The sequence below is a fragment of the Pogoniulus pusillus genome, chromosome 29 (genome assembly GCF_015220805.1).
Source record: "Pogoniulus pusillus isolate bPogPus1 chromosome 29, bPogPus1.pri, whole genome shotgun sequence".
Taxonomy (NCBI): Eukaryota; Metazoa; Chordata; class Aves; order Piciformes; family Lybiidae; genus Pogoniulus; species Pogoniulus pusillus.
This window is the reverse complement of record NC_087292.1, coordinates 16,841,245-16,860,919: the sequence shown is the minus strand read 5'-3', so window position 1 is coordinate 16,860,919 and position 19,675 is coordinate 16,841,245. Positions and strand designations below refer to the sequence as shown.

Here is a 19,675-nt window from a genome sequence, read left to right as displayed (position 1 = left end):
GCCCACTCAGCACACACAGCTCCCCCTGGACATGCACAAGGCACCCTTGGAAGTGCTGCTCAGCACTTAATCCTCTGCCTCTTTGCCTCTCATTCACTCTCCAGGTGCTAAGAGCTGCATTTGCAGCTCACAGACTGGAAAACCAAAAGCTGATCAATAATCCAGCACCAGAAGGACAGGAAACTGTTGGAGTGGGTCCAGAGGAGGCCAGGAAGATGATCAGAGGGCTGAAGAACCTCCCCTATGGGAGCAGACTGAGAGTTGGGACACCTGCACCTGGGCATAGGACCAGGACCTTACACTGTGCCCTGTTGATCCTCATGAGCAGCTCTGCAGCTGAGACACCTGCACCCAGGCACAGGACCTTACACTGTGCCTTGTTGATCCTCATGAGCAGCTCTGCAGCTGAGACACCTGCACCCAGGCACAGGACCTTACACTGTGCCTTGTTGATCCTCATGAGCAGCTCTGCAGCCTGTTCAGGCCCCTCTGGATGGCTCCCATCCTGTTTATCACACCTATCAATTGCACCACTCAGCTTGGGATCATCTGCAGGCTCCCAGCTGGAGCCAGTTTGACCCAGGAGATGACATCTACACCGCTTCCAGTTCAACCCAGAGGCTGTTGTAGAAGCTCCAGAGGAAGGCAGCACTGCCTGGGTTGCTGATCCCACCCTGGTGTCCCACTCCAGGGAGCCTGGGAGCAAGGCAGAGCTGGTCCCTCTCCAGGAGATAAGAGCTGCTCGCTGCTGACCAAACCAAAACTCCAAAGGGAGAATCAGAGGAAGGAGTCCGCAGCTGCACCCCGGAGGGGCTGACAGACTCAGGAGCTCCAGCAGCTGGTGGAGTTTCCCAGCAAGAGCTGTGAAGGAGGAGGAGAGCTCCACGGCAGCACTGCCACCCTCTGGCTCCAGCAAAACCTGCTGCTCCCGGCACGGCAAACAGCTCCAAGCCTGATAAAAAACAGTTTAGCACCTTCCCATCGCACCCAGAGAGCTGGAAGGAAACTTGGATGTGAAACTTCTCACTGCTAGGCAGAACCTGCGCAGCAAAATCCTTGGGGATCCTGGAGGCTGAGGGGAGACCTCCTGGCTCTCTGCAGCTGCCTGAAAGGAGGCTGGAGGCAGGTTGGGATTGGGCTCTTCTCCCAAGGAACGAGCCACAGGGCAAGAGGAGATGGCCTCGAGTTGTGCCAGGGGAGGTTTAAGTTGGACAGGAGAAGAAACTTCTTTACTGAAGGGGTTCTCAAAGGCTGGCAGAGGCTGCCCAGGGAGGTGGCTGAATCCCCACCCCTGGAAGGGTCTCAAAGAGGCAGAGATGTGGTGCTGAGGGCCAGGGTTCAGCACCAGCCTTGACAGAGGAAAAGAAGGGTTGGACTGGATGAGCTCCAATGGCTTTTCCAGCCAAGGTGATTGTGTGACCCACAGCAGCTGGTGCTGGGAAGGCTCCCAACTCCTTTCCTGGTTTGTGGGCTCCAATGGCAACTTACAGAGTGATTGATACAAACTTCCTGCAGCGCACATTGGATACTCACTGAGTGGTGAAAAAGTGACCTCCTCCTCCAGCTCCTGCTGCAGCAGCTGCTCTGCTAACGGCTCTGCTGAGGGCTGCCCTCTCCTCCTGCACTTCGGAATTACCAGAGCCAGCCAAGCCAGTTCCTCAGGCTGAACCTGTGCAGCCTGCTGGGCCTGCTCCATCACCTCCCACTTCTCCCTCACAGGGAGGGGAGGACCTGGAAGCTTCAGAGGACTGAGAGGGACGGACTTAGAGCAGCCACAGGGCTCCAGCATGACTAAGACAAGAAAGCAGACAGCTTGCTCCAGCCCTTTGCAATCCTGCTTCTCTCAGCTGGGAGCTGTGCTGCTCCCCCTGAGCCTGCAGGATCAGCACAGCTCAGGGCTGTGCTCTGGGAGCTGTGCTGCTCCCCCTGAGCCTGCAGGATCAGCACAGCTCAGGGCTGTGCTCTGGGACCTGTGCTGCTCCCCCTGAGCCTGCAGGATCAGCACAGCTCAGGGCTGTGCTCTGGGAGCTGTGCTGCCCCCCATGAGCCTGCAGGATCAGCACAGCTCAGGGCTGTGCTGAGGGAGCTGTGCTGCTCCCCCTGAGCCTGCAGGATCAGCACAGCTCAGGGCTGTGCTCTGGGAGCTGTGCTGCTCCCCCTGAGCCTGCAGGATCAGCACAGCTCAGGGCTGTGCTCTGGGGGCTGTGCTGCTCCCCCTGAGCCTGCAGGATCAGCACAGCTCAGGGCTGTGTTCTGAAGGCCAGGGCTAGGAAAGCAAACTTGCTGTGGGCTGGTGCTCAGTGCCAGATGGCAACTGCTATGTATGATGCTCCACACCAGTGGTACCAGTTTTAGGAGTAACAAATTCACTCAGAGGCCTCTGTTGAAAGCATGGAATGATTTGGAGATCTGAGTCCAAACCAGGACAGAGCAAAGCTGCAGAGCTCCAGGTGTTTGGCTGTGCCAGCCCTCAGCAGAGCAGAGGAAATCAATCAGAGCCTTTCCCCCAGAGCTGTTTTTCATCAACTCAATCATTCACCTCTTGATTCCCAGAGAGAGAAACTCCTTTTGCCTTTGCATCATTCCAAGCTGATCCAGCTCTGTGCCTTCCTGGCAGACTTTGAGGACCACAGCAAGTTAGAAGTGTAGCAGGTCTGGAGGAAACCACATGAGAGCAGGGTGGAGACTGCAGTGACCCCCCCTGAGAGCCCTGCTGAGGGAAGGAAAGGCAGAATTTGTTTTCTGCAAGCCAGGAAGAGTTAAGCCTTGAACCTGCATCCCACTTCTCCCCAGCTGCTTCCCAAGGTCTGCCCCAGGATGGTTTCAGAGGACAACCACTTCATCCATCCTTACAGGACTGATGTTTGGTGTGGGAAGATGAAGGGAAAGCTTTGCAGCAGTCCCTGGAGGAGAGGGAAGAGCACAAAGGTTGTGATGAGAAGCTGCTCCTTGGGTGCTTCCTCACCTTCCTCCCCTCTACAGAGTGCAGCAACTCAACCCCCACAGGTGACTGCACCCTCCTGGGAGAGTTGGTGGCAGAAGAAGCTGCAGCTCCTTCCAAAATGGATTCCTTTCCTTTATTTATTTTGAAGTCCACTGATCATCATCATCATCATCATCATCACAAAAAAAAAAGACCAGGAAGAAAAAAAAGCAACCCCAAAACCCTGATGGGAAATGGAACTAAAGAGAAACAAACCAAAACCAGTCCAACCAAGATCTAAGAACCCAGAGCTAGGAGGAGATGGGAGCCTGAGCTGCCCCTGGGCAGCTGTGTGGCACCAGGAGGGTTCCTTATGTCAGTCGTTGAACGATGACAGCGTTGAGCAGGTTGGCATCCTTCAGGGTCTGGCTCTCATCAGTCAGCTCTTTGTTTGGGAAGGTGGTCATGAGGACAAAGCTGGTGGCAGCCATGGCTGGCCTGGCATCCACTATGAAGAGGCGAACGTCACGGATCCTGCCCGGGCATCAGACACAGAGGGCATCAGACACACAGAGGGCATCAGAGCCTCATACAATCAGCCAGGCTGGCAGAGAGCTCCAAGCTCAGCCAGCACAACCTAGCACCCAGCCCTGCCCAACCAACCAGACCATGGCACTAAGTGCCCCAGCCAGGCTTGGCTTCAACACCTCCAGCCACAGCCACTCCACCACCTCCCTGGGCAGCCCATTCCAATGCCAATCACTCTCTCTGCCAGGAACTTCCTAACAACATCCAGCCTGAACCTGCCCTGCCACAGCTTGAGGCTGTGTCCCCTTGTTCTGGTGCTGGCTGCCTAGCAGAAGAGCCCAACCCCACCTGGCTATAGCCTCCCTGCAAGCAGCTGCAGACAGCAATGAGCTCTGCCCTGAGCCTCCTCTGCTGCAGGCTGCACACCCCCAGCTCCCTCAGCCTCTCCTCACAGGGCTGTGCTCCAGGCCCCTCCCCAGCCTTGCTGCCCTGCTCCAAACACCTTCCAGCACCTCAACATCTCTCTGCAATGGAGGAGCCCAGAACTAGACACAGCACTCCAGGGGTGGCCTGAGCACAGGGGCAGAAGAACCTCCCTTGTCCTGCTGCCCACACTGCTCCTGAGCCAGCCCAGAATGCCATTGGCTCTGCTGCCCACCTGGGCACACTGCTGGCTCATCTTCACCTACTCTTTACCAGCATCCCCAGCTCCCTCTCTGCCTGGCTGCTCTCAGCCACTCTGTCCCCAGCCTGTAGTGCTGCTTGGGGTTGGCACTGGGTGGGTTGGAGAAGCCCTCTAGGATCATCCAATCCAATCATCAACCCAACACCGCCATGGCCACAGGTTTCTTGAACACCTCCAGGGATGGGGACTCCACCACCTCCCTGGGCAGCCTGTGCCAGTGCCTGACCAAAGCCATCCTGTTATTGGCTGTCTTTAACCCAAATTCCCTACAAGAAAGGTGGGGAGGGACTTTTTAGGCTGTCTGGTAGAGATAGGACTGGGGGGGATGGAACAAAGCTGGAGGGGGGGAGATTCAGCCTGGAGGTGAGGAGGAAGTTGTTGAGCAGGAGAGTGGTGAGAGCCTGAAATGGGTTGCCCAGGGAGGTGGTGGAAGCCTCATGCCTGGAGATGTTTAAGGCCAGGCTGGCTGAGGCTGTGGCCAGCCTGATCTAGTGTGAGGTGCCCCTGGGCATGGCAGGGGGTTGGAACTGGCTGATCCTTGTGCTCCCTTCCAACCCTGACTCATTTTCTGGTTCCAATTCCCCCTTCCTATAGTACCTTCAACATCGTCAATGCTCTGGCCAAGGGGACTGAGGCACCCTCAGTAAGTTGGCAGACAATACCAAGCTGGGTGGGATGCTGGAGGGGTGGGAGGATGTACAGAGGGATCAGGCCAACTGCATGAGATTCAACAAGGCCAAGAGCCAGGTCCTGGGCTTGGATCACAACAGCCCCACGAATGTCCCAGACTAGGGGCAGGGTGGCTGGAAACTGCCTGGTGGAAAAGGAGCTGTGGGTGCTGACAATGAACCGAAGATGAACCAGACAGGCCCCTGGACTGGGCACTGGGGAGGCCACACCTCGAGTCCTGGGGGCAGTTTTGGACCCCTCACTCCAAGAAGGATGCTGAGTGGAGCAGATCCAGAGAAGGGCAATGAAGCTGGGGAAGGGTCTGGAGAACAGGGCTGGGGAGGAGCAGCTGGGGGTGTGCAGCCTGCAGAAGAGGAGGCTGAGGGGAGAGCTCATTGCTCCCTGCAGCTCCCTGAAAGAAGGCTGGAGCCAGGTGGGGCTTGGGCTCTTCTCCCAAGAAAGAAGCAGCAGGACAAGAGGAAATGGCCTCAGGCTGCTCCAGGGGAGGTTCAGATTTGCCATGAGGAACAATTTCCTCCCCTTGAGGGATGTCCAGGCCTGATCCAGGCTGCCCAGGGCAGTGGAGCAGGCCCCATCCCTGGAGGGGTTTCAAAGCCTGGAGCTGTGGTGCTGAGGGGCAGGGTTCACTACCTCTGCTGTGCCTGCAGCCCTGCCCTGCTGTGCCTGCAGCCCTGCCCTGCTGTGCTGGTACCTGTGGTGGTGGTTGAACTTCTGGACCAGCCTCCCGCCGTCCGCCAGCCGGATCTGGATGTTGGTGACAGGCTCTGACTCGTCGATGGCAATGGCAGAGCTGGCTTTGGCCTCATTCTCTGCCTGCTGGGCTGGAGAGCTGGTGCCCATCACCTGGGGGGCAGTGCTGAGAAGGAGGAGACACAAAGGGAGCTGTCAGAAACCAAAGGACACTCCTGGGTGCCAGAAAGGCCACACTGCTCAGGGCTGCCAGTCAAGAGCCAGCAGTGGAAGCTGAAAATGAGCATTTAGGAGTCAGCAAAAGCTCATCTGGAGCACCAGGGGCAGCTCCCCTGGCAGCACTGCTTCTACCTGCCACACCACGGTGGTTCCAAAGCAGGACTCCTCCTGCCACGGCAAAGCTGAGCCAGCTCAAGCTTCACCTCCCCTCTTGGAGCAACAGCGCACAGCTATGAGCTTCTTCTTCAGCAAGATGAACCCAAGCTCTCAACTGACTCACCCCCCCCACACCCAGAGCAAAGCAGCTCAGCCTCCTCCTCACCTGCCCAGCTTCTGGCCTTCCCCAGTGAAGGCTCTGAAGACACTTTTTGGCTTGACGTAGTCCTCGTCGCGGTGATCCTCCATGTCCAGGTTCACCTGCCCTCCCCGCGCCAGCCGGCGCAGCTCCGCGGGCACCTCCCTGCAGAGACACGGGCCTGAGGCAGCTGCCTGGGGCAGGCAGCCAGGAAAGCAGGGAGGAAACAGCAGGCAAGGAGCTCTGGAACTGCAGGCACTCGGGGAAGAGGGCAGAGGTCACCTCCCGGCTGCCAGGCCCAGAGTGAAGGTGACACTTCCCTGGCCCTCACCAATGATGCCAGCAGCAGTTCTCAGCCCAAATGTGAAAGCTGATTCACATCGAACTCTCCAAGCCCCACACACACCAAGCCCACTCCACAGAACCATAGAATCAGTCAGGGTTGGAAGGGACCACAAGGAGCAGCCAGTCCCAACCCCCCTGCCATGCCCAGGGACACCCTACCCTAGAGCAGGCTGCACACAGCCTCAGCCAGCCTGGCCTCAAACACCTCCAGCCATGGGGCCTCAACCACCTCCCTGGGCAACTCCTGCCAGGCTCTCACCACTCTCCTGCTCAACAACTTCCTCCTCACCTCCAGCCTCACTCTCCCCACCTACTGCTTTGTTCCATTCCCCCCACTCCTGGCACTCCCTCACAGCCTAAAAAGTCCCTCCCCAGCTTTTCTTTAGGCCCCCTTCAGATCCTGGCAGGCCACAAGAAGGTCCCCTGGGAGCCTCCTCTTCTCCAGCCTGCACAGCCCCAACTCTTTCAGTCTGTGCTCACAGCAGAGCTGCTGCAGCCCTCTGAGCATCCTCCTGGCCCTGCTCTGGATACTCTCCAGCATCTTTGATCACATTCTGTGCTTCTGTGCTCCACAACCTCCCTGGGCAACCTGTTCCCAGCATCTCACCAAACCATCCTGGATTCCAAACACACTCAACTTTTCCTTCTCTCCCCTCTCACTACCTACCCCCTGCGGATGTCATCAAGGAACTGGGCATTGGAAGGATCTTGGTAGCTCCTCAGTTCTCCACTGTCCAGGCTGAATCCACTCTTCCAGAGCTTCAGGACAACATGAACCTGCAGCAGCCCCCCAAAAACCACAATCAGCCTCAGATGCAATGGGGGAAGGAAACACAAAAGGTTCCTGTCTGGGAGAGGAATTCCAAGGTGCAGAAAATATTCCAGCCAGGTTCTTTTGGGTTGAAGGAAAAACTCAAAGCCTTGGCTAGGTAGTGGACATTGCAAGAAGATGGCACCACAGACTCCTTTTGGAGTTGAAGAGCTCTAATTGTGCCAGGCAAGGAACCCAAACCAAGCTGCCAGCAGGGCCTAGGTGGGAATTTGCTGCTGAAGCAAGCAGCAGAGGCTCTTGCCTGGGTGCTGTGAGCTCCACACCTCTGCAGTGGCTGAAGAAGAGTTAAGCCTCTCCTGCTCCCTGCACTTCTGTGTTTTCACAACCTGCACTTCTCAGGCAAGCTCAGAATCTTAATCAGAAAGCTACTGAGGGAAGTGCTGGGGGAAGAGCCAAGCAGCAAATCCTTCCTGATCCAGGATCCCACGGGAAGCAGGATTTACCCTTCTCCTGCCCTGATGAATTTCTATCAAGCTTCCCCTCCTGGGCTCACTCAGGCTGTGTAGCTACAGCAGAGGAATCCCTTGGGTGGTTATCTGCAAGCCAGAGCAGAGATACTCACATCCTGGGCAGAGTTCTGCCTCCTCTCCCCTGCCACGTATGCAGACTCCTCCTCTGGAGTGGCCCCAAGGCGATAGCCACCTCCTGCAAAGGGCTGCAAGAGAGAACAGACCAAGTCTGAAGGCTGAGATGGGATCAGAGACATCCAGAAGGACCTGGACAGGCTGCAGAGGTGAGCTGAGGTCAATCTCATGAGGTTCAGTAAGGCAAAGTGTAAGGTCCTGCACCTAGGTTGGGGCAATCCCAGGTATCAGTCCAGGCTGGGGGATGCTGAGGTTGAGAGCAGCCCTGCAGAGAAGGACTTGGGGGTGCTGGTGAGTGAGAAGCTGGGCAGGAGGCAGCAATAGGCACTGGCAGCCCAGGAGGCCAAGGGCAGCCTGGGCTGCACCCAGAGCAGTGTGGGCAGAGCTGGAGAGAAGGGATCCTGCTCCTCTGCTCTGCTGAGACCTCACAGGGACACAAACTGGGAGCCAGGAGGCTCCATCTGAACAGCAGAAACTGCTTTGGTGTGAGGGTGCAGAGCCTTGGAGCAGGCTGCCCAGAGAGGTTGTGGAGACTCCACTGGAGAGCTTCCAACCCTCCCTGGCCACTGTGACCCTGGACAAACTACTGTGGGTGCCCTGCTTTAGCAGGGGGTTTGGAATGGGATGACCCAGGTCAGAAAGGTCTCTGAGGTCCCTTCCAAACTGCCCTTCTGTCATTCTATGATCTCCAGAGGTCCCCTTCCTACTTCCATCATGCTGAGATTCCATGAGTCCAGACTCAACTATCCTCTTAAAATCATTCCAGGCCTCCACAGATCCAAGCAGCTGTCAGGATGTGAGCCCCAAATGAAGCAGGGAGAAGATCTTTGCAGTGAGGATGAGACTGGCACAGGTTGCCCAGGGGAGTTGTGGAGCACAGAATCACTCAATGTGGTCAAAGATCACATTGGGTGATTCTGTGCTCTACAACCCCCCAGGAGATGTTCAAGGCCAGGCTGGGATAAGGTCTTGAGCAACCTGAGGTGTCCCTGGCTATGGCAGGGGGGTTGGAACTAGATGATAACTTCGAGGTCCCTTCCAACCTAAACCATTCTATGATCTCTGTCCTCACCTTGGGCTTGCTGCTCTCACCGCCGCTCTTGGCCGTCCGATCCACCGCCACTGCCCCGTGCTCCTTGGCCCCCTTGAACAGATCCTCCACCAACTCATTGGGACTCTTCTTCCTTGGAGGACCAACAATCTGCTGCCCACTTCTCTCTGAGCCACCAGCATAAAACCTAAGAGCAGAAAGCAAAGAGCAGCAAAGGGTCAGGTTGGTTCAGTGCTTCTGCGGCGGAGGTGTGCGATAGGAGCTTTAGGGTCTTTAGCCTGGAGAAGAGAAGGCTTGCAGGAGACTTTGGAGTGGCCTTCCAGGATCTGAAGTGAGGTAAAGGAAGGCTGGGGAGGGACTATTGGCAAGGGGTTGTAATGACAGGAGGAGGAGGAATGGATTTGAACTGGCAAAGGGGAGACTGAAAGTGGATGTTAGCAAAGGGTTCTGTGGCGAGACATTGGCTCAGGGTGCCCAGGGAGGTTGTGAAGCACAGAATCACCCAATGGGATCAAAGATCCCATTGGGTGATTCTGTGCTCCACAACCTCCCTGGAGGTGTTCAGCACCAGGCTGGATGAGGCCTTGAGCAGCCTGTTCTAGTGGGAGATGGCCCTGCCTGTGGCAGAGGGTTGGAACTGGCTGAGCTTTGAGGTCCTTTCCAACCTAAATCATTTTATGATCCAGCAGGTTTTGTATCAGGGTTGTGCTGATTTCTCTGCAGCTTGGAGCTACCAAAATTAGCTACAAGCAGGAGACCAGGACCTCCTGCTGCAGCCATTTCCAGGTTCTTGGTCTGCTGAGACTTTCATTTGCTGCCAGTCACTGATCAATAAAGTGATAATAACCCACTCAGAGCTAGCAAGAGAGAGAGAATCCAGCCTGAAAGGGCTCAAACGCCAGGAAAGGACAAGGCAAAGTGAGGAAATGGCCTCAGGTTGTCCCAAGGGAGGTTTAGGTTGGCCATGAGGAACAATTTCTTCCCCTTGAAGGTTGTCCAGGCCTGGCCCAGGCTGCCCAGGGCAGTGGTGGAATCCTCACCCCTGGAGAGGTTTCAAAAGCCCTGGAGCTGTGGTGCTGAGGGCCATGGCTTGGTGGTGCTCTGGGGCAGAGCTGGGCTCCATGATCCACCCAACAAAGCCCCTGCCCTGCCCACAAGTGCCAAGCCAAGACAGAAGGGTTTGAAGTCGTTGAGTGAACACTTACCTCTGTCCCTCCTCCTCTTCATCATCCTCCTCCTGTGCATGAACAAGGTCTCTGAAGGACGTTACTCTGTGGTCACTGCAAAAGGCAACTGGAGAACCTCAGCCTCACCACACACTGCAACCACAGAAGCTACAGCTCCTCAACACAGCACTCTGGAGGACCCTGGATTGCTTTCTAGGGTCTGGCTCATCACTGTGGCAAGTGAACAGGTCAGCACTGCTGCAGCTGAGGGCTGAACCAAGCTCCTGGGGCTCCCTGCCAGCTGCACCCCCCCAGCAAGAGCAGGTGCAAAAGGGGAGGGTCGAGGTGGTGACTGCAGCCCCAGAAATGAGCCTCCAGCCACATCCTGTGCTCCTGGACTGGATTTTGGTGTCTCTTCCAAGGCTCCCTCCAGGCCCTGGGACAGTCCAGCCCCCAGATCCTGCCTGTCTTGTTTTACTGCCCAGGCTGTGAGCTGAACCAAACTGAGCTCTGCTTCACTGGGGTCTGAGAGCACTTCCAGGTACAGCCAGGAACAGCTTCCCCTCCCCAGCTGCACACCACTGACCCCTTCTCTCCCCAGCTGCACAGCATCTTCCTACTGCACAGGGATTTGGTGAAGCAAAACTTAGCTTCCTTTTCCAAACTGCCCTGCAAAGAAGGGCTTGGGAGTGCTGGTGGCTGAGAAGCTGGGCAGGAGCAGACACTGTGAGCTTGCTGCCCAGAGGCCAAGGGCAGCCTGAACTGCACCCAAAGCAGTGTGGGCAGAGCTGGAGGGAGGGGATCCTGCTCCTCTGCTCTGCTGAGACCTCACCTGCAGGGCTGGGGCCAGCTCTGGAGCCCTCAGCACAGGAAGGACATGGACCTGATGGAGAGGGTCTGGAGAAGGGCATGAAGATGCTCAGGGGTTGGAGCAGCTCTGCTATGAGGCCTGGCTGAGGGAGCTGGGGGTGTGCAGCTTGCAGGAGAGAAGGCTGCAGGCAGAGCTCAGAGCAGCCTGCCAGGACCTGCAGGGGCTACAAGCAGGCTGCAGAGGGACTGCTCCCAAAGGGCTGCAGGGACAGGCTGAGGGCAGTGGTTTGAAATGAGAGCAGAGCAGCTTGAGAGTGGAGGTGAGGAACAAGTTGTGCAGCAGGAGGCTGCTGGAGCACTGCAGCAGGTTGCCCAGGGAGGGAGCTGAGGCCCCATGGCTGGAGCTGCTCCAGGTGAGGCTGCAGAAGGCTGTGAGCAAGCTGCTGTAGGGGAGGATGTCCCTGCTGTCTGCAGGGGAGTTGAACTGGATGAGCTTTGGAGGTCCCTTCCAACCCACTCTGTGATTCCATGACCAGATCAGGTCAGCTCTCACACACAACCAGAACAGTTTCCTGGGGAGACACAGCTCTGCTCAGCTGAAAGCATCACCAACCTCTCCTCTGACCTCCAGAGTCAAATCAGGCTCTCTCTGAGCACTCAGGCAAGCTTTCCTGGCTGCTCTTTGGCTCAGCTGTGCAATGCCACCTGTGCTTGCCCTGGCTAAACACTGAGCTTCGTCACACTCTCTGGAGCCCCACGTGAGGTGAAGCAGGTCTGGATGCAGGCCTCCATCTGCTGACACTCAACATGCACCACGCTGGCAGCTTCCCTCTGGGGTTTACAAGCTGCTGTGCTGAGCAGCTCAGCCCATGCTGAGGCTTCCTCCTCACCTGGCTGCAGTGCCTCTGGATATGGAGCTGGGTGTTGGCTGGGGAAGAGTCAGAATGTCCTCATCACCCCCGTCCTCGTAGAAACTGGCAAGTGCAATCTGGAAGGGAACACCCAGGAGCTTTTCAGGAGGGCAGCAAACATTCCACATCCATGACCAGCTCACACACAGGCACCAGAGCCGAGGCTGCTGTCGGGTTGGACCTTCTAAGGCACATCAACACCAGAGGTGCTTCCTGCGGTTCTGCCTTTGGAGGTCAGAGGAAGGAAGAGCCTTTGCCAGCTTCTCGTGTTTGGCTTGGTTGTGGAGGAGACTCAGCCCTGCCAGGGCAGCTTCCCCAGCGGGAGGTGGCTCCTCTGCAGCGTTTCTGGAGGGGTCATGCCAAAGCACCGCTTTGGAACTGCTGCCCTTGAGCCCCCCGCGCAGGTTACGGCAGGCAGACAGCTGGAGGGGATGGGAGACGGAGGCAGTTCACAGCCTCCTGAACCCGGGGCTGCTGCGGACAGCATGAGCAGCGGAGCACCCACACCTCCTCCGCACTCCAGGCAAACCCAACCCCCCGCGGCTCCGGGCCCCGTGCTGGGAATTAGCCACACTCCAATGAACGAGAACCGGGGCAGGCTTCGGCCCCCAGGCACCGCCTGAGCCCGACCTTCGCAGCCCGCCGACGGGACTGAGGAGCAGCCTCCGGGCGAGGCCTGAGCCTTCGGCAAACCGAGCTCCCGGCTCAGCGCTTCCCCCGCAACGGCGGCGGCCGCCAGAGCCCGGCGCTGGCCTGGGGCCGCGCTGCTGCCGCCAGAGACGGGGCCGGCCCGGGGCAGCGGCGGGGATACCTGGAGGTCCCAGCCGGCGGACTCCAGGAAGAAGCGCGCCCGCTCCTCCTCGACGCCGGTCACGGCCACGAACTCCCGCAGCGCCTCCTCCCTGTCCGCCATCTCGCCGCGGTGCAGCGCCCAAACCGCGCCGGGCTCCGCTCCGCCCCGCCCCGGTGCGCCGCCGGAGCCGCCCGGCGGGGAACACGGCCGGGGCAGCGCCCCCTGGCGGCGCGGAGGTGCGACGTGCGGCCCGGCAGCGCCGAGCCCCGGGCGGGAGCGTAACCCCGTACCGGCTGCGCGGAACCGAGCGCCGGTAGGCAGAACTGAACTCCGCGGATTGGCGGCATCGAGCCGCGGGGCAGGGCCGGGCGGAGGGGACCCGCGGCGCGGAGCAGCCCGGAGCCGTCTGTGCGTCCCTATCGCTTTATTGCTGGCTCCGTGCTTCAAAGCTGGCGGCGACCGAAGGCGGGACCCGCTCCCGGCGCAAGAACCGAAGGGTGTCAGAGAACGGGATACGGCGGCAGCGCCAAAGCTTGTCCTCCTCATGTCCTCATACGCCTGAAGAGGAAGAGGAGGAGGCCTCCCAAGAGCCCCTTTTCCAGCAGGACGCCAAGCCACAGGCCGGGGCTGGCCAGGAGGGTCACACCTGCGGTGGGGACAGGGGACATGAGTGGCTGCGGATTGAGGACATGCATCCCGCAGCCCCCTGCCGCCACGGGGACCCGGCAGCGCTCACGCACCGTTATCTGCTGTGTCCCAGTCGCTCATCCCCTCCTTGGCTGGGACAGCGACCCAGAGGGTGAGCGTCCTGCTGACCGGCTCCTGGCCGTCGTGCAGCACCCGGCAGGCCAGCACCGAGCCGTTCTTCTCCTCCGTCGCCTGCACCTCCAGCAGGCTGCTCAGCTTGAACAAGCCCCGCGGGGTCTGCACCGCCCGGGAGCTGTTCTCCGCCTTCAGCTCCCTGCCGTTCTCCAGCCAGCTGACAGCCACCTCCCGCGGGTAGAAGCCCTCCACGTGGCAGCTCAAGTTCAGCGTCCGGTTGAGCTCGACGGAGCTGGGCTCGGGGAGCAGGCGGACGCTGGGCGAGACTGCGAAGAGAAGCGGCTCCTGCTGTGCCCCGGCCCCGCTGCCCGCGGGCTGCCCTCTCCCCGTCGCCGCCCCCCCCAGCCCCGCAGCTCTGCGGGGTGCCCCCAGCCCTCACCTCGCAGGGCTTCCCGCAGCTGGTAGGTGCCCCTCAGCGGGGCCGGCAGCGTGGGGTGCTGCACCTCGCAGGCCAGCTGCGAGCGGACGTCCTCCGGCTGCAGCAGCAGCGTCACCCTGCTGGACAGGCTGTAGGAGGAGTTGCCCTGCCCGGGGCTGATGTGCGGCTGCTGAGCCGAGACGGGAGCCTGGTTCTTGAGCCACCTCACGCTGATGCTGTCGGGGAAGAAGCCTCCAGTCTCACAGGTGAAGGTCGCCGATTCCCCTGTGCCTGCCCTCTGCTCGGGCCCGGACACCACCGGGGCGCTGGGTTTGGCTGTCGGGAGAAGCACGGAGAGATCTGACCGGGCTCTGCCGACTGCTGCCCAGCCCTGGGGCTGCAGGGAGTGGGTAGCCCACGGGGAGACCTCTGCGCCCAGGGCACCCTCGCTCAAGTCCCCTCCCCATCCTCGCTCACCCAGCGCAGAGCCCACACCAGGCTGAACTGTTCCCGCTGGGAGCTGGTTCCCACCAGGAGCTGTTCTGGCAGCCTCACTCACCGTGTACAGACACCACTGTGCCCTTTCCACGCTGGTAGACCTGAAGAGTATCACCTTGGCTCACAGACCTCTTGTACTTCACACAGTAATAGGTGCCAGCGTCCTGGGGCTGGACGTCTCTGAGGTGGATGCTGAAGTCCGTGTTGGATTGATCCACCACCCTCATCCCACGGGAGCTGGGGCTCCTGTGGTCGTAGATGGTCTTGCTCTCACTGCCCCAGCCCTTCACCCACTTCACAGGGCCAACGGGGCCACTTCCAGACGTGGTGCAGTTCAGGGTGATCGTCTGCCCTGCTGTTGCCTTCAGCTGCTTCTGGGGCTGCTGCAGCCTGAAGGGTTGACTGTTCTGGGCACCCACACCTGGGCACAGCAACAGGAAGGTTTGGGGCTGATGAGGAGCTCTGGAGCCTGGGCACAGCACGGTGCTACACCAGACTCTTGTCTCCACACACAGAGAAGAGCCTGGAGCTATGTCCCAATCCTTCACCCCTCAGGGTAGCCAGCACTGGTGGGGACTGCAAGATGGGGGAGGACTTGGGCCACTGGAATAAAACCAGCAGGCAGCAGGAGGGATTACCCCACCAGCAGCACAGGGAGCATGCATGGGAAGGACACTGGGGCTGTGCCCACTCACCTGGCACTCTCTGGAGCAGAAGAAGCATCAGGCAGGCAAGAGACAGTGCCGGTGTCTCCAGAGCCACGGTCATGGCCACATCCCACTCCTCGAAGCTCAGCTTGGCTTCTCTCAGTTTGGCTCAGCTCAGCTCTGCTCAGCTGGGCTCAGTGGAGCACTGGGCTGTGTGCTGGAAAAGGGGAAGGAAGGTGGTGCTCAGCCACCACCCAAGTTCCTCCTCAGAACCCCTTGCACACATACCAGTGGTAGGAACCTCCACCCCATCCCGTGTCACCAGGCTGGTTCCCACCAGCAATGCCAGTCCAGCTCTCCCTGTGGGTCTGTGCCATGGGCACATCCAACAGGCAGCCAGCAAGAGGGGCCCAAGTCTGGCACATTCCCCTACGTGAGATTTAACATGATGAGACTGAACAAGGTCAAGTGCAGGCTTCTACACTCTGGCCACAACCCCAAGCAGCACTACAGGCTGGGGACAGAGTGGCAGAGAGGGAGCTGGGGGTGCTGGGAGAGAGGAGGTGCAGATGAGGCAGCAGTGCCCAGGTGGGCAGCAGAGCCAGTGGCATCCTGGGCTGGCTCAGGAGCAGTGTGGGCAGCAGGACAAGGGTGGTTCTTCTGCCCTGTGCTCAGCACTGCTCAGGCCACACCTGGAGTGCTGTGTCCAGTTCTGGGCTCCTCCATTGCAGAGAGCTGTTGAGGTGCTGGAAGGTGTTTGGAGCAGGGCAGCAAGGCTGGGGAGGAGCCTGGAGCACAGCCCTGTGAGGAGAGGCTGAGGGAGCTGGGGGTGTGCAGCCTGCAGCAGAGGAGGCTCTGAAGTGACCTTCTTGTGGCCTTCCAGGATCTGAAGAGGGCTACAGAAAAGCTGGGGAGGGACTTTTGAGGCTGTCAGGGAGTGACAGGATTGGGGGGAATGGAGCAAAGCTGGAGGTGGGGAGAGTGAGGCTGGAGGTGAGGAGGAAGTTGTTGAGCAGGAGAGTGGTGAGAGCCTGGCAGGAGTTGCCCAGGGAGGTGGTTGAGGCCCCATGGCTGGAGGTGTTTGAGGCCAGGCTGTGTGAGGCTGTGTGCAGCCTGCTCTAGGGTAGGGTGTCCCTGGGCATGGCAGGGGGTTGGCACTGGCTGCTCCTTGTGGTCCTTTCCAACCCTGCCTGCTTCTATGATTCCACCTGAGCCTTCCCTGGGGCAACAGGAGGTTGTTTCCTCTTATTCTCTCCCAGATGGCTCCAGCCTCCTTTCAGGTAGTTGCAGAGAGCCAGAAGGTCTCTCTTCAGCCTCCCCACGCTCAAGAGCACGATGGAGAGGTGACCTCCGGGTGGTCTCCGTGGTGCCGAGCGTCACCCAAGCCCTTGCACCAGCGCTGCGGCCGCCTTGCCATAGTGGAGGGACTCAGAGCAGCCCCTCGGGGTCGGGATGGCCCCGGAGGCTCTTCCCCTTTGGGTGCTGCCCTTACCTGGGGGTGAAGCCCGGGGCAGGTGCCGGTGGGTCGGCAGAGCGGCACCAAAAGCGTTAACCGCCGGCGCCCGTTCGCCTCCCATTTCCTGCGCAGCTTCTTCTCCTTTTCCTCCTCCCGGAGCCCCGGCCCAAAATTCGGGCAGCGCCGATGGCTTGGCGAGCGGCTGCGGCTCCGCTCCTGCTCGGGCAGCTCAGCCTCGTCCCGCTGCCGTTCTCCGGTGAGTCCCGGGGCGCCGGGAACCCCTCCGCTCCCCGCAGCTCCGCCGCTTCCCTGCCCCGCCGAGGGGGTTAAGTGACGGCAGGAGGAGGCCCGGCAGGAGCAGCGGATCGGTAACTAGGACGGGGCGGCCGAGACAGGCGCAGGGAAGGGGAGGAGGTCCTCCGCCGACCGCCTTTTGGGGCTGCCGGAGGGCGAGGAAGGCGGAATTGGCGGCACCGAGCGCCGGCGGCGCGGCTCAAAGGGCTCCGAGGCGGTGCCGAAGCTGCGGGGGGTTGCGGGCAGGAGGAGGTCGGGGGCAGGAGCCGTCTAGGGGCAGAGGAGTTTACGGGCGTAAGGAGTCGTGCGGCAGGAGGGGTTTGGGAGCCCCTGGGGGGCAAGAGAAGTGTGGGGGACAGAGGAGTTTGGGGGCAGAGGATGTTAGTGGCAGGAGGGTTTGGGGATCTGGAGGAGTTTGGAGGCAGAGGGCTGTGGGGACAGGAGGGGTCTGGGGGCTGTGCCGGCCTCCAGGGGGTCCCAGAGCTGGCTCCTGGCCACCAGCCAGCAGCCCGAGCAGCGAGAGCCCCCGGCGAGCCCGGCGGGGCTGGGGCGTTAATGTTTAACAGCGCCCGGAGCTCTTCCTGCCGGGAATTCCCCTTGGCTCCCTCTCTACCTTTCCACGCTCCCGACACCCGGACAGGACAGGGCACACAGATTTGCTCCTTGTTCAGTTTGAAACTGGCTTCCACTGCTCCCGGTGCCACCGCTCCGGGTGCCACCATTCGCGGTGCCACCGCTCTCAGTGCCACCACTCCCAGTGCCTGTGGTTTACCTCTGACATATCCAGGGGTGTTTCCCAGCAGAGCTGCTGCAAGCTCGGAGCAAGCAGGAGCTGCTCTGCCCGTTGAGGATGAGTGGAGCAGGCCCTGTCCTTGTGCCTCGCTCAGCCCCAAACCCTCCTGTCGCTGTGCCCAGGTGTGGGTGCCCAGAACAGTCAGACCTTCAGGCTGCAGCAGCCCCAGGAGCAGCTGTGGGTGACGCTGGGGCAGATGCTCACCCTGACCTGCACCACGTCTGGAGATGGCCCCGTTGGCCCCGTGAAGTGGCTGAAGGGCTGGGGCAGTGAGAACGAGACCATCTATGACCAGAGGAGCCCCAGCCCCCGCGTGGCGAGGGTGGTGGATCAATCCAACACGGACTTCAGCATCCACCTCAGAGACGTCCAGCCCCAGGACGCTGGCACCTATTACTGTGTGAAGTACAGGAGGTCTGTGAGCCAAGGTATTGAGATCTTCGAGCACGGGAAGGGCACAGTGGTGTCCCTGCACGGTGAGTGCAGCCCGGCAGGGCACTGCGTCTGGCTCCCTGCGCCTGGCACCTGCCTTGCCCATGCTGCGGTCCCACCCTGCCCCACACCCACCACCCTCTGCCTGCTCTGCCTTGTACCTCCACAGACACAACCATGGTTCCTGGCATGGTGGCTGCAGCTGTAGTGCTCTTCCTCCTCCTCCTCCTCGGCCTCTTGGTCGCCCTTTGCATGCACCGCAGGAAGCACGGAAGGGAGGCAGGCAGCCAGAGCCTGGCCAGAGCCTGCTGTGCAGAGACCCCCAGCACCACCAGGTTGGTAGCCACCACCTCTGCCCTGTCTCGTCCCTCTGCAGCAGTGGCTTTCCCCAGGACAAGACCTTTAGTGGCTGTGCTGTGTCACTTCTCTCTGCGTTGTGTGGGGAGCAGTGTGGAGCTCCTGCAGCTCCTCACCGTGGGGCCCGAGCCTGCCCAGGCACACAGACCCCACATTGTGCCTCTGCTTCAGCCAAGTGCCTCTGAGCCCAGCTAAAACTTGGGAAGGGGGATTGAGGAGCATTGTGCTGAGAAGGGACCTGTCTCCCTTTGAGCTCTAATGATCATCCTTCCCCCAGCAGTGAAGTCCTGGATGCAGAGACCTCACATCTGCCCAGCCAGGTAAGAGTGAGCCTTGATTATGACAGAACCCCAGCAGGGTGAGGGTTGGAAGTGACCTCTGGGGATCATCCAGGCCAACTCCTCCTGCTAAAGCAGGGCACCCCCAGCAGCTTGCCCAGCAGCACACTGCCCAGCTGGCCTTGGAAGCTCTCCAGAGAAGGAGACTCCACAGCTTCTCTGGGCAGCCTGCTCCAGGGCTCTGCACCCTCACACCACAGCAGTTTCTCCTCCTGTTCAGATGGAACCTCCTCGGTTCCAATCTCTGCCCACTGCCCCTTGGCCTGGCCCTGGGCACCACTGACAAGAGCCTGGCCCCAGCCTCTTGTCCCCCACAGCTCCTTCAGCTCTTGCTGAGCGTTGCTCAGCTCCCCTCTGGGGCTGCTCTTCTGCAGGCTCTCAGCTCCAGGGCTCTCAGCCTTTGCTCCTCACAGAGCTGCTCCAGGTCCCAACATGAAGGAAAGCTTCCCAGCTTGCAGGGACTTTACAAGGCTCTGGGGCCAAGGTGGGCACTGGGTGAGCAGCAGCTGCCCACACACAGCCCCAGCAGACTCAGCATCGCTGCCTGGAGCCACTCATGCAGCCCTGTGCCCCCTGGCCCGGCCTGAGCCTGCCCTTAGGGTGCTTTCTGCCAGATTTCTCTGGGGTCAGCATTAACCTTTGCCTGCATCCCTGCAGCCAGGCAGCAAGGAGGACAGCACCATCCACTATGCCGACCTCCAGCCCCTGCCCACGGCTCCGTGGCACGGCAGGAGCCTGGGCACCACCCGCTCCGAGTATGCCAGTGTCAGGGTAGCTGCCAAGTGATGTGTGGCACCACAGCCTGCAAGGCCACAGGAGCCAGGGGAGGAAGCAGAGACTGTTCTGCAGGGTGCAATAAAGAGGTGGATCTGTTGATGTGGCCCAGCCCAGTTCAAGCTCAGCACACTCTGCTCAGGGCTGGCAAAGCTGGCAAAGCTCCCCTGGTTCGTTGCTGTGACAGCAGTGGTGCCAGTTGAGGCTCAGGGCTGGACCCAGCACAGCAGAGCTTGGCAGCAGCTCTCCCAGGACCCAGCAGTCATCTGGAGCACAGGAGCAGCCTATGAGGCTGAGCACCTTTGCCTTGGCCAAGATGTTTGGTGCTGATGCCACCAGGAGGACTTTACAGATGCCCGTTTCCAGCAGCAGGGGCTGTCCCTG

The 19,675-nt window shown here is 60.1% G+C and overlaps 3 protein-coding genes across 5 annotated transcripts; 1 reads left to right on the top strand and 2 right to left on the bottom strand.

Moving 5' to 3' along the window:
* Positions 1-3,055: 3,055 nt before the first annotated feature.
* Positions 3,056-12,689, bottom strand: NSFL1C (NSFL1 cofactor). The gene is made up of 9 exons (XM_064167678.1): positions 12,541-12,689; positions 11,709-11,806; positions 10,048-10,122; positions 8,864-9,029; positions 7,770-7,862; positions 7,043-7,152; positions 6,058-6,195; positions 5,518-5,682; positions 3,056-3,457 (listed from the first exon to the last, which is right to left on the bottom strand). The coding sequence occupies exons 1-9, from the start codon at positions 12,640-12,642 to the stop codon at positions 3,295-3,297; spliced, it is 1,110 nt and encodes a 369-aa protein (XP_064023748.1). The 5' UTR covers positions 12,643-12,689; the 3' UTR covers positions 3,056-3,294.
* A 184-nt stretch (positions 12,690-12,873) lies between these two features.
* Positions 12,874-14,983, bottom strand: LOC135188312 (tyrosine-protein phosphatase non-receptor type substrate 1-like). The gene is made up of 5 exons (XM_064167687.1): positions 14,896-14,983; positions 14,262-14,621; positions 13,724-14,038; positions 13,263-13,610; positions 12,874-13,168 (listed from the first exon to the last, which is right to left on the bottom strand). Exons 1-5 carry the CDS (start codon positions 14,966-14,968, stop codon positions 13,065-13,067), a joined length of 1,200 nt encoding a protein of 399 aa, XP_064023757.1. The 5' UTR covers positions 14,969-14,983; the 3' UTR covers positions 12,874-13,064.
* A 1,361-nt stretch (positions 14,984-16,344) lies between these two features.
* On the top strand, positions 16,345-19,391 carry LOC135188308 (signal-regulatory protein beta-2-like). Of its 3 annotated transcripts, none has more exons than XM_064167682.1 (5): positions 16,345-16,559; positions 17,513-17,818; positions 17,992-18,157; positions 18,457-18,499; positions 19,175-19,391. In XM_064167682.1, exons 1-5 carry the CDS (start codon positions 16,490-16,492, stop codon positions 19,301-19,303), a joined length of 714 nt encoding a protein of 237 aa, XP_064023752.1. In that variant the 5' UTR covers positions 16,345-16,489; the 3' UTR covers positions 19,304-19,391. The 3 variants fall into 3 exon arrangements, with proteins under 3 accessions (XP_064023752.1, XP_064023750.1, XP_064023751.1); XM_064167680.1 differs by having other exon boundaries at positions 16,346-16,559; positions 17,513-17,866; XM_064167681.1 differs by having other exon boundaries at positions 16,347-16,559; positions 17,513-17,866; positions 18,460-18,499.
* Positions 19,392-19,675: the final 284 nt, after the last annotated feature.